At 46.1% G+C, this 13,415-nt stretch overlaps 1 protein-coding gene and 1 pseudogene across 3 annotated transcripts in view; one reads left to right on the top strand and one right to left on the bottom strand.

The window, feature by feature from the left end:
* LOC135556180 (ribonucleoprotein PTB-binding 2-like) overlaps nucleotides 1-13,415 on the bottom strand; it is a 68,549-nt gene that overhangs the window by 43,792 nt on the left and 11,342 nt on the right. For all 3 annotated transcript variants that reach the window (XM_064989165.1, XM_064989166.1, XM_064989168.1), the window contains exon 2: nucleotides 5,074-5,140. In XM_064989165.1, coding sequence (XP_064845237.1) covers nucleotides 5,074-5,140 — 67 coding nt within the window. The remainder of the gene's footprint in view (nucleotides 1-5,073; nucleotides 5,141-13,415) is intronic.
* LOC135555189 (SH2 domain-containing protein 6-like) lies at nucleotides 1,735-2,749 on the top strand (annotated as a pseudogene).

The following is a 13,415-nucleotide window of genomic DNA, read 5'->3' as shown; positions in this document are numbered from 1 at the left end:
TAGTGAGGAATGGGGGCCGAGGTCAGTTCAGGTCACATTAAGGGAGAAGGAAGAGTTTATTGTCCGCATCACTTAACTTCTTGCCTAGCAATAAAGATGTAATGTTTAGAGAGAAGGAGGATACTCCACCCAAATTGGGGTATATATACTCCCACTGGTGGAAGCATGTCCTTGTCTGTGCAACTGTCCGACCCTTTGGGAGAATAAACTCGGTTTGAGCTTTACTAAGTGTTTGTGAGTGTTTTACTCTGTTTATTTAGAACGTAACACCTGGAACCAAAAAGACTTATCATACGGGGACAGCTGAAGATCACTTCTGGAACCCTTTTTCTATTGAGTGCAGTGTCTCCATTATGGGGACGGTCATCGGCTCACACAGAAGGCCCATTGTGTGGCCAGGATCCCCCTGCTGACCCCTTCAATTGTCATCCCAGCGGACAGTTCCGCAACGCCGCGCAGCGCTCTAACTTGCACGGTGGGTGCACTGAAGCAAAAGGTAGAGTAACATTTACACAGGGGAGGAGGAGGGAAATATACCCCTCATTACCTAGAGAGGCTACCAACTTCTGAGCGACGTCCTGGAGCAAATTCTCACAGGGAGAGAGAGAGAGAGGGACACAGAGACGGGGACACAGACGTGCACACATAAGCACTAATAACGACAAGCAGCCCCCTAAAATGGACTGAGATATCTATATGGGTACGGATTTGATGTGACAGATTGAACAGCCGTACATCTCAGTTATTGGTAATAGGCAAGGGGTTGGGAACCTAATCAGCCCTCCCATTCACACACTGGTCCACTCTCTTTCTCCCACACTGGAGCTCGCCTCCTCCAGGCAAGAGAGACCGGCTGCAAAACAAGATATGACACTCCTTTGAATTCACTCCCTGTTGTTTTCTTCCAAATGGAATCATTGCACAATTGTCATTTCCAGGAATTCTCTGACACATACCACTTATTTCACCCAGAAAACAATCCCTATTGAGTAGCCCGTGTTTCAGGGCAAACCAAGCCATCTGCATCCCACAATCAGCATGGGGAATATATTATACGACAGTGTCTTGCATCCCAAACGGCACCCTATTTCCTATATAGTGCCCTACTTCTGACCAGAGTAAAGTAAAACACAAAATAGTGAATAGGGTGCAATTTGAAGCCAAGCTAGTGTTTCACACCAATTAAAACCATGGCCCAATAAAAATCACATAAAATCTGTTTCACCATTTCCCCAAAGGGAAGATTAAATTTACATCCAATACTTACAACGATAGATATTACATCCAAAGGAAACATGCTGTTCGGCTAATTCAGCATTAAGCGTACACTTGAGTTTGTACACACACGCGGCATGAGATGAATGGTGAGTAATGTACACTCGTTATCTGGTGATTTACGATGGTTTGAGTCCTTTAATGGCCCTGTGTTCTTTGGTATGGTGCTGAGGAAGATAGGGAATAGGGGGGAGGATGTGTGTGTGTGTGTGTGGGGGGGGGGGGGGGGGGCTGAAAGCAGTTTAAGGCAGGGATCAAGCTAGATAAAGCCAATTTTTTTCTTGAGTGGAGGAGAACTATTTAGGCTCCATAACAGATTCATATACTCACTATATAGTTTAAACACATTAGGACACACACACACAGAATCCCTCTCACCTTTCCCTTTATTTATCCTATCGCTTCTTTATTGTCGTCTAACATCTTTCTTTCTCTCTCCATGTCAAACTCTGCACTTCTATGAGTTGGTGTGTGGACTGGAGAGATCACTGTGTCTCCAAGTGGGACTCTGACCTGAGAACGGAGCTGGCGGTCTGTGAGGTGACAAGCCTGGAGAGTTTGAGGGGCGCGAGAGTTGGATCACGGGGCTCACATTCAACCCACGACACCTCTCATTAGGGAATTCTCCACAATGTAGAGAGACATATAAGATCCCCCACACGGCACAGAGATATAAGACCACTCCTCAGCGCTCACACATCCAACAGCCTAGAGACCACACATATGAGGCGCCCCCCTGCGAGAGACCCGCGATGAAGGTTCCTTCCAGACATGTGGAGGAGAATGTCTATTTGGAGAGGACGTCAGAGCGGTCCAATCCTGTTCTCCCCAAAAGACAGGCAGCTGCACCACCAAGGCCAGCCAAGATGGCGCACATGGGCAGAGCGTTGAAACAGCAGCCTCACCCTGAGGAGTTCTACATTGACCCCAACACCAAGAAACCGCCTGAAGTAGATAGGAAGGAGAAGCCAGGGAAGAAGTCTATTCCTAAGAAGTTTGCCTCTCCCCCACCACCTGCAGAGGAAGTCAGGCAGCCAAAGGAAGAACTGGTTTTGGGAGTGACCAGAGAGATGTGCGTGCTACAGAAGTCTACCTGGATCCTAATAAAGGACAGGAAGACAGTGATGACCTGTATCTAGAGCCACAGCGGCTTGCCCCCCTGTTCCTCATGGGCCCATGAGGATACCCCTCCCACCCAAGACAGCAGCAGTTCAGCCCAGAACGCCCGTCAGCCCTACACACTGGCTGTCCTATACAGACAGAAGGTCTATAATATCCCCATCCGCTTTCTGGAGGAGACGCGCAGCTACGCCCTCGGAAAGGCGGGCAAGAAGAACGAGGAGTTTTTCTGTAGTCTCCCGGAGATCATCTCTCACCACAAGAATAACCAACTGCTGCTGATTGATAGCAAGAGTCAGGCCAAGCACACCACATATCTCACTCACCCAGCTTGTCCATAAACTACATTACCCATACCCCCTCCCCACACAATGTCTCACCCACTACACTATCCTTAACCCACAAAATGTATCTATACCAACCAGTCCATAAAGTACATTAAATGCTACCATTAATAACTAAATACATTTTTAAACTTGGAAATACTACTTTCAATAGTCATATTCTTTTTGTTTTGTGATGAAAATGGTTGGAAGTGTATTACAGTATATCTGTGTACTGTATATGCTTGAGTGTTTTAAAATGTGTAATTATGCCTGTATGACCTTATCAACACTTTTTTGGGGGGGTTGAATATGCTTGCACCTGAATAGAATAGTGAGTAGACTATGAAAATTAATATTCAATACTTCATTCTTGCTCTGACTCCATTTTATGCAGTTTTGTTTTAGTGATGTTGGATTCACTTTTGGTTCTACACCTGTGTTGTGGATACTGTATAAGTGTTGGTCATCTGTATGTTTCTATTTATAATAATAATAATAATAATAATAATAATAATAATAATAATAATAATATAGACTGAAATATTTTGAAAAAATAAATAAATAATAAATAATAATAATAATAACAATAATGCCACTTTAATAATGTTTACATATCTTACATTACTCATCTCATGTATATACTGAATTTTATACCATCTATTGCATCTTGCCTATGCCACTATTATTAAGTAGTTATTGTGAATTGTTAGATATTACTGCACTGTCGGAACTAGAAGCACACGCATTTCGCTACACTCACATTAACATCTGCTAACCTTGTGTATGTGACCAATACAATTGGATTTGATTGGTCAACAGGACACAAGATTCTCCCATTTGACAGTGCTACCTTGGGAGGCGGGAGGGGGCTCGGGAGAAGGTTGGGGGGGGGGGGGAATAAAGCTACAAGGGGTCTTCCAAAATTGCCCACAGTGTGGCCTGGGGAGGGGCGAGAGGGGTGGCTGGGTATTGGTGGTTGGAGAGATGGTGATTGACAAGGGGAGGGTTTACAGTGTAACACCTGCTAATCAGGCTTGGGGTGAGCACGTTGTGGTGTGCCGACTCCTCAGTCAGCTATTCTGGAACACCATAACACACAAACACACTTACAGAGATTCTCTCTGTGATAGACAAAGATTGATGACAGAGTTCAAATGCTGTCAGAACCTTTCTGGGGGAGCTGTGATTGACTCACTGTGTCTGATGTTAAAGATGACCGATCTTGACAATACTGGTCCTGGCCTCAGAGATAACACTACTGTGCTGCTGTGATATGATATTATAACGTGAATATCTCCAGATAGATAGTTATCACACTAGAAATCTCTCTCTCTGCATGACATAACAATATATTGCCAAAGCTTACTTTGGCCATTTACAATATGAAAACAATAAGAATCAAAATGGTCAACGGGACAACAGTAACAACAATAACCAAGAGCCAAAATAACCATACGTTGAACGATAACAACAAGCATACAGTAGAGGACATGTGCAGGTTGATTGGTCTCGCTCTCTCTCCCTCATCCCGACAATCTCTTTGAAGTTACCCCACTTTCAACTGAGATTTTGATTAAAAATAGTTCTGTCTCCGTCTTTTAATTCAAAAGGGCAGACATTAGAATTCCACTAACACATCAAGTTCCGCAACTAGCTACCTTCTCTAAAATGAGCTAAAGCTATTTAAAGCATGGACATCTATTGATTTGAGAGAGAGAGAGAGAGAGAGAGAGAGAGAGAGAGAGAGTGAAACAGTAGAGCGAGAAAGAGAATGAGAGAGAGAGAGAATGAGAGAGAGAGAATGAGAGAGAGAGAGTGAAACAGTAGAGAAAGAGAATGAGAGAGCAAAAGAGAGAGAATAAAGAGAGAGGAGTAGAGAGAGAAGGAAAGTGGAGCTGTCAAAATATCACCAAGGGATCTGTGTTAAGAAAATGAATTGCAGTAAGGAAAGAGAGAACTGTCTCTGACGTCCTTCCTTCTACTGCTACTTCAGGAGCCATCCTACCCTTGACACAGCGGTCTGTTGGAATAATTAACTGTGTGACGTGAGCTGTGGATAATACACACACACACACACACACAGTGGATAAGGCCATTTCACATTAAGCTCTCATCAGCCATTAAATACCTTCAACCCCATGACATGTTGCCCTCTGCTATCTCAGCTATTTGCAGATCCGCATTTCAAAGCGGTATTCGATTTCGGGTGTTTGGCTCTCGCTCTCCTCTATGTATAGGTATCCCCTTTAACTTGACTCCCCGGGAAAGGTGACTGGACAGACATGGTGGGGTTGCTCTGTGAACTGAAGAGGATGGTGATGGTTTGGAGAAGTGGGAGGTGGTTTTGGTTTACCTGTCCCTTTGTTGCGGTCCACAAAGCAGTACTTGAGCTCGTACTCTCTCAGAATCTCATGGACCTCCTGCAGAGCGAGAGAGAGGGAGGAAGGGGTGTAGGGAGAGAGAGGGAGGAAGGGGTGTAGGGAGAGAGAGGGAGGAAGGGGTGTAGGGAGAGAGAGGGAGGAAGGGGTGTAGGGAGAGAGAGGGAGGAAGGGGTGTAGGGAGAGAGAGGGAGGAAGGGGTGTAGGGAGAGAGAGATGGGTAGAAACAGAGAGAGGTGAGTTTAAACATGGGGGGGGGGGATAAAAAGCAGGATTTTTTGGGGGGAACAACCGAACACACTAACGTCTCGGTGTTTCCCGATGGGACACTTCTTCGAGGCGTTTTCCCCCTTCAGAAATACCTTTTCAGAAGTCTTTGATGGAAGGTTTCCCTATTGTAATCGTTCTCTTGTATTGGGGAATGAGATCAAACATATCCTCAAGTTGAATAGCTTTTTGGGTTCTTTATCAAGAACACGTAGTTTACACTCACGGGGGAGATACATTCCCCCAAAAACATATGAATCAGAATATTAAGACACTAAATCAGACACCCTTCCATGGGGGTAGTGGTGCCTGCCTGCTGCCTGAGAGATGTACGGATGGTCTCTGGGGAACTGTAAACATGACGTTGTTTTAAAACCACGGCCTGGGGAGGTGCCGAGCAGAATGCAAGCGGGCAGGAGATGGACTGTTTTTAACATCAAAGAGAGGCGTATATTGTTTCACCTCTCTTTTCCGTTTCGCTCAATGCTACCCTCTCTGCTACCCTCTCCAACACACACACCACGCTACGAGTCGTCATCCTCTTATCGCGGAAGGCCACACACACCCACGCAGGGTCACTCCTAGCTAAAAAAAAAAAAGAGCAGCTCTTATGGGATGTAAGAGGAAATCAAAGCACTTCAACCAGCCCGCTCTCTCTCTCTCCACTCCTCCTTCATCCCAGGGTACTGTACAGAGCGAGCAGAGCAACGTGTCCCTCAGGTAGATAGTCATCTATCGGACTCACCTCCCACACACAATATGAGAGAGAGAGAAAGAAGAGAGCTGCACATCCTGCACAGCAGCCCATTGCTCTTCTCTCTCCCCCTCACCATACCTACCTCTTTCTGTATGCTTTCTCGCCCATTCGCTCCTTTTAAGCCCAAGCGCACACACTGCTCACTGCTGTGAGCGTCACCGGGCTTGTCTGTCCGGGGTGAGATCAAAACAGAGCTGTTGTATTTCTTCAAACTTGTATGTCTCGGCGCTCACAGATCGGTGATGGGTAAAGGCAGCGAGGCCGAACTAGCCTGCTGACAAAGCTCCATTAAGCCACTCTGAAGCTCCACATCCTCATCCTGTTGAACCCCGCTGAGACACTTTTAGAGCACTTTAGACATGCATGCTGTGTCAGACCATGCCGTACTGTTCTATGCTACTCTATTTCTACGCTGCTCCGCTCCGTACTGTGACGAGTGTTCTCGGCGTTTCTACATCTAAAAAGGTGGTGACATTTTGAGCAAAGTCGGTTGGTTCCAAAGCATCAGCCTACCAGCCACCCACTCCAGCCCCTGCGGTGTGTCTCTCTGCTTTGGTTGTGACTCCTGTGTGTGTGTCCTGCTGTGCTGGCAGTGGTCTGACATTAAAGGGATACTTCAGGATTTTGGCAACGAGGCCCTTTGATCTACTTCCCCACAGTCAGATGAACTTCGTGGATGCCATTTGTATGTCTCTGCGTGCGGTTTAAAGGATGTCGCTAGCATGCTAGCGGATACCCATAGACGTCCAGTCATTGTTCTAATACTAGTTAGCGTTGGCTCGCGAAACGATGCCTGACTTTCTTTATACGGGACACAGACACATAAAAATGGTATCCACAAGTTCCTCGGACTCTGGTGAAGTAGATAAAAAGGGCCTCGTTGACAAAATCCCAAAGTATTCCTGCAGCTACCCCTTTCCTGCAGTAAAAATACCAAAATTGCCCACTTGTGGCATCAGGGGTGGAATGTTATTTTTCATAATGAAAAATAATTCAGAAACATTATTATTAGAACATCCTGTGTTTTTTATGTCAACCAGTTTTGTTATATTTCAGTCTTCTGTGATGTACACTACATGGCCAGAGTATGTGGACACCTGCTCGTCAAACATCTCATTCTAAAATCATGGGCATTAATGTAGCGTTGATCCCCCCCCCCCCCTCCACCTTTTGCTGCTATAACAGCCTCCACTATTCTGCGAAGGCTTTCCACTAGATGTTGGAACATTGCTGCGGGGATTTGCTTCCATTCAGCCACAAGAGCATTAGTGAGGTTGGGCACTGGTGTTGGGCGATTAGGCCTGGCTTGTAGTCGGCGTTCCAATTCATCCCAAAGGTGTTTGATGAGGTTTGAGCTCAGGGCGCTGCGCAGGCAAGTCAAGTTCTTCCTCACCGATCTCGACAAACCATTTTTGTATTGACCTCGCTTTGTACACGGGGGAATTGTCATGCTGAAACAGGAAAAAGCCTTCCCTAAACTGTTACCTCAAAGTTAGAAGCACAGAATCGTGTAGAATGTCACTATGTTGTAGCGTTAAGATTTCCCTTCACCAGAACTTAGGGGCCTAGCCCGAACCATGAAAAACAGCCCCAGACCATTGTTCCTCCCCCACCAAACATTACAGTTAGCACTATGCATTCGGACAGGCATCCGCCAAAACCAGAGTCGTCTGTCGGACTGCCAGATGGTGAAGCTTGATTCATCCCTCCGGAGAACGCGTTTCCACTGCTCCAGTCCAATGGCGGCGAGCTTTACACCACTTCAACACGGGCTACTGCTAATGTGTCTATGGAGATTGCATGGCTGTGTGCTCGATTTTTATACACCTGTCAGCAATGGGTGTGGCTGAAATAGCCAAATCCACTCATTTGAGGGGGTGTCCACATACTTTGGACATGTAGTGTATATAAAGTGAAATATTGGGATGCAAACTCAAAATGGAATACGTTTCAACTCTATATCTGACATGGTAGAGGTGTTTTCTTTTGTTTAATCTCATAACCATGTGTATGAGGTGTATATCTTTGTTTCAAAGTACATTTGTTTATGACTACCAAGAAACGCTCTGTGTGACCCTGATTCAGCCCACTGCAGTAAAAAGGTTAAATAGTGCAGCGAGAACTTAACTCAGTTAACAAGAAACAGTGGTATACGTACATATGCTGTCCGTTTCTCTTACCGAGAGGGAAAGATACCTGAATGCATTCTAAATTGCACCCAATTCATACATAGTGCATTAATTCTGAGCAGGGCCCAGCACCTACTTTTAAGCAGAGCCCTATATGAGCCCTGGTCAAAAGTAGTACACTATATAGGGAACAGAATGCAATTTGAGACACAGACTCTAATTCACTCTACCATACAAGGCATGGAGGGGAGCTGTCTAAACGCATCTCCATTCAGAGAGAGATATACTGTGTACACAACACAGAGAGCAATTCTCTCTATATCTCCATCCGTCTTTCTTTTCCTCCTCTGCCTCCCTCTAATGCGTCTCCGTCCACAGAGGATAATGAGTCGAAAGCCCTTCCCGGACCCAACAATCAGAGATATGGATTAAGGCATACTACACGTCAGGATTTGTTGTCTCTCCTGCGCACAATCCCAGTCATTCAAATGTAAATCGGCCTAGAAAATCATTTGAGTGGTGGTCTGGGCAGGCTGTGGCCCTGACCCTGGATGCGTCCTAAATGCAACCCTATTCCAACTATAGTGCACTACTTTTGACCAAGGCTTGTATTGGTGCAATTTGGGACACAGCCCCATTACAGGCCAGGCAGGCAGGCAGGCGAGGTGCCCAGGGCAGAGCAGAACAAGGACAGGACACAGGGAGCTGATTCATTTTGCTTGGGCTAATATATTTATACAGGGAGTGAGAATCACTGAGTTACTCCTCAGCTCTTAACGCACGCACACACACACACACACACACACACACACACACACACACACACACACCTTCTCCACAGGCACAGAAGCTTAAATTAGGTGGTTTACAAACACAGGGACAGTGGCCTGAGAGGATTTGGGGTAGAAGTCTCAACGTCTTATCCTGTCTGAGAGAGTGACCACGTGTGTCAGTGAGAAAGAGAGAGATCGAGAGAGAGGGGAGGGACAAAGAGTATGACAGAGAGAGGGGCTGGGGAATTACAGTGAGTGACTGTGTGAGAGGGAGTGCATCTTCAACAAACAGCCAGCCAGCCTATGAGTTTAAGCTCTCGGTAGTTACTAGAGGGCCAGCGTAGAACACTGAATGGCTGCTGGCGCCTAGTATGGGAGGATTTCATGCCCTCGAATGGGTCAAGTATATGATTGCCAGTGGTGGAAAAAGTACCCAATTGTCATACTTGAGTATAAGTAAAGATACCTTAATAGAAAATGACAAGTAAAAGTGAAAGTCACCCAGTAATATACTACTTGAGTAAAAGTCTAAAAGTATTTGGTTTGAAATATCAAAAGTAAATGTAATTGCTAAAATATGTTTTATTTTATTTTATTTCACCTTTATTTAACCAGGTAGGCTAGTTGAGAACAAGTTCTCATTTGCAACTGTGACCTGGCCAAGATAAAGCATAGCAGTGTGAACAGACAACACAGAGTTACACATGGAGTAAACAATTAACAAGTCAATAACACAGTAGAAAAAAAGAGAGTCTATATACATTGTGTGCAAAAGGCATGAGGTAGGCGAATAATTACAATTTTGCAGAATAACACTGGAGTAATAAATGATCAGATGGTCATGTACAGGTAGAGATATTGGTGTGCAAAAGAGCAGAAAAATAAATAAATAAATAAATAAAAACAGTATGGGGATGAGGTAGGTAAAATTGGGTGGGCTATTTACCGATAGACTATGTACAGCTGCAGCAATCGGTTAGCTGCTCAGTCTCCAACTTCAGCGATTTTTGCAATTCGTTTAGGCACAGGCAGCAGAGAACTGGAACGAAAGGCGGCCAAATGAGGTGTTGGCTTTAGGGATGATCAGTGAGATACACTTGCTGGAGCGCGTGCTACGGGTGGGTGTTGCCATCGTGACCAGTGAACTGAGATAAGGCGGAGCTTTACCTAGCATGGACTTGTAGATGACCTGGAGCCAGTGGGTCTGGCGACGAATATGTAGCGAGGGCCAGCCGACTAGAGCATACAAGTCGCAGTGGTGGGTGGTATAAGGTGCTTTAGTAACAAAATGGATGGCACTGTGATAAACTGCATCCAGTTTGCTGAGTAGAGTGTTGGAAGCAATTTTGTAGATGACATCACCGAAGTCGAAGATCGGTAGGATAGTCAGTTTTACTAGGGTAAGTTTGGCGGCGTGAGTGAAGGAGGCTTTGTTGCGGAATACAAAGCCGACTCTAGATTTGATTTTAGATTGGAGATGTTTGATATGAGTCTGGAAGGAGAGTTTACAGTCTAGCCAGACACCTAGGTACTTATAGATGTCCACATAATCAAGGCCGGAACCATCCAGGGTGGTGATGCTAGTCGGGCGTGCGGGTGCAGGCAGCGAACGGTTGAAAAGCATGCATTTGGTTTTACTAGCGTTTAAGAGCAGTTGGAGGCCACGGAAGGAGTGTTGTATGGCATTGAAGCTCGTTTGGAGGTTAGATGGCACAGTGTCCAAGGACGGGCCGGAAGTATACAGAATGGTGTCGTCTGCGTAGAGGTGGATCAGGGAATCGCCCGCAGCAAGAGCACATCATTGATATATACAGAGAAAAGAGTTGGCCGAGAATTGAATCCTGTGGCACCCCCATAGAGACTGCCAGAGGACCGGACAGCATGCCCTCCGATTTGACACACTGAACTCTGTCTGCAAAGTAGTTGGTGAACCAGGCATGGCAGTGATCAGAAAAACCGAGGCTACTGAGTCTGCCGATAAGAATATGGTGATTGACAGAGTCGAAAGTCTTGGCAAGGTCGATGAAGACGGCTACACAGTTCTGTCTTTTATCGATGGCGGTTATGATATCGTTTAGTACCTTGAGCGTGGCTGAGGTGCACCCGTGACCGGCTCGGAAACCAGATTGCACAGCGGAGAAGGTACGGTGGGATTCGAGATGGTCAGTGACCTGTTTGTTGACTTGGCTTTCGAAGACCTTAGATAGGCAGGGCAGGATGGATATAGGTCTGTAACAGTTTGGGTCCCGGGTGTCTCCCTCTTTGAAGAGGGGGATGACTGCGGCAGCTTTCCAATCCTTGGGGATCTCAGACGATATGAAAGAGAGGTTGAACAGGCTGGTAATAGGGGTTGCGACAATGGCGGCGGATAGTTTCAGAAATAGGGTCCATATTGTCAAGCCCAGCTGATTTGTACGGGTCCAGGTTTTGCAGCTTTTGCAGCTCTTTTGCAGCTCTGCTATCTGGATTTGGGTAAAAGAGAACCTGGAGAGGCTTGGGCGAGTAGCTGCGGCGGGGGGCGGAGCTGTTGGCCGAGGTTGGAGTAGCCAGGAGGAAGGCATGGCCAGCCGTTGAGAAATGCTTGTTGAAGTTTTCAATAATCATGGATTTATCGGTGGTGACCGTGTTACCTAGCCTCAGTGCAGTGGGCAGCTGGGAGGAGGTGCTCTTGTTCTCCATGGACTTTACAGTGTCCCAGAACATTTTGGAGTTGGAACTACAGGATGCAAATTTCTGCCTGAAGAAGCTGGCCTTAGCTTTCCTGACTGACTGCGTGTATTGGTTCCTGACTTCCCTGAACAATTGCATATCGCGGGGACTATTCAATGCTATTGCAGTCCGCCACAGGATGTTTTTGTGCTGGTCGAGGGCAGTCAGGTCTGGAGTGAACCAGGGGCTATATCTGTTCTTAGTTCTGCATGTTTTGAACGGAGCATGCTTATCTAAAATGGTGAGGAAGTTACTTTTAAAGAATGACCAGGCATCCTCAACTGACGGGATGAGGTCAATGTCCTTCCAGGATACCCGGGCCAGGTCGATTAGAAAGGCCTGCTCACAGAAGTGTTTTAGGGAGTGTTTGACAGTGATGAGGGGTGGTCATTTGACTGCAGATCCGTAGCGGATACAGGCAATGAGGCAGTGATCATTGAGATCCTGGTTGAAGACAGCGGAGGTGTATTTGGAGGGCCAGTTGGTCAGGATGACGTCTATGAGGGTGCCATTGTTTACAGATTTAGGGTTGTACCTGTGGGTTCCTTAATGATTTGTGTGAGATTGAGGGCATCTAGCTTAGATTGTAGGACTGCCGGGGTGTTAAGCATATCCCAGCTTAGGTCACCTAACAGAACAAACTCTGAAGCTAGATGGGGGGCGATCAATTCACAAATGGTGTCCAGGGCACAGCTGGGAGCTGAGGGGGGGGGGGGGGATAGCAGGCGGCAACAGTGAGAGACTTATTTCTGGAGAGAGTAATTATTAAAATGACTAGTTCGAACTGTTTGGGTATGGACCTGGAAAGTATGACATTACTTTGCAGGCTAACTCCTCCCCCTTTGGCAGTTCTATCTTGACCGAAAATGTTATAGTTGGGTATGGAAATCTCAGAATTTTTGGTGGCCTTCCTGAGCCAGGATTCAGACACGACAAGGACACCAGGGTTAGCAGAGTGTGCTAAAGCAGTGAGTAAAACTTATGGAGGAGGCTTTTGATGTTGACATGCATGAAACCAAGGCTTTTTCGATCACAGAAGTCAACAAATGAGGATGCCTGGGGACATGCAGGGCCTGGGTTTTCCTCCACATCACCCGCGGAACAGAGGAGGAGTAGTATGAGGGTGCTGCAAAAGGCTATCAAAACTGGTCTCCTTGAGCGTTGGGGACAAAGAAAACAAGGAGCAGATTTCTGGGCATGGTAGAATATATTCAGGGCATAATGCGCAGACAGGGGTATGGTGGGGTGCGGGTACAGCGGAGGTAAGCCCAGGCACTGCGTGATGATAAGAGAGGTTGTATCTCTGGACATGCTGGTTGTAATGGGTGAGGTCACCGCATGTGTGGGAGGTGGGACAAAGGAGGTATCAGGGGTATGAAGAGTGGAACTTAAGTATCAAATGTAAAAGTATAAATAATTTCAACTTCCTTATAGCAAGCAAGCCAGAAGGCATCATTTTCATATTTTTAAAATGTACTGATAGCCAGGGGTACACTCCAACACCCAGACATAATTTACAAAATAAGTATTGTGTTTAGTGAGTCCACCAGATCAGAGGCATTAGGGATGACCAGGGATGTTATCTTGATGATTGTGTGATTTGGACCATTTTCCTGTCCTACTAAGCATTCAAAATGTAACGAGTACTTTTGGGTGTCTGGGAAAAGTAAATAGTACATTAT

Source organism: Oncorhynchus masou, chromosome 15, assembly GCF_036934945.1.
Source record: "Oncorhynchus masou masou isolate Uvic2021 chromosome 15, UVic_Omas_1.1, whole genome shotgun sequence".
Classification (NCBI taxonomy): Eukaryota; Metazoa; Chordata; class Actinopteri; order Salmoniformes; family Salmonidae; genus Oncorhynchus; species Oncorhynchus masou.
Note: the sequence above shows the minus strand (reverse complement) of the source record. Positions and strands in the feature narration are given on the sequence as shown.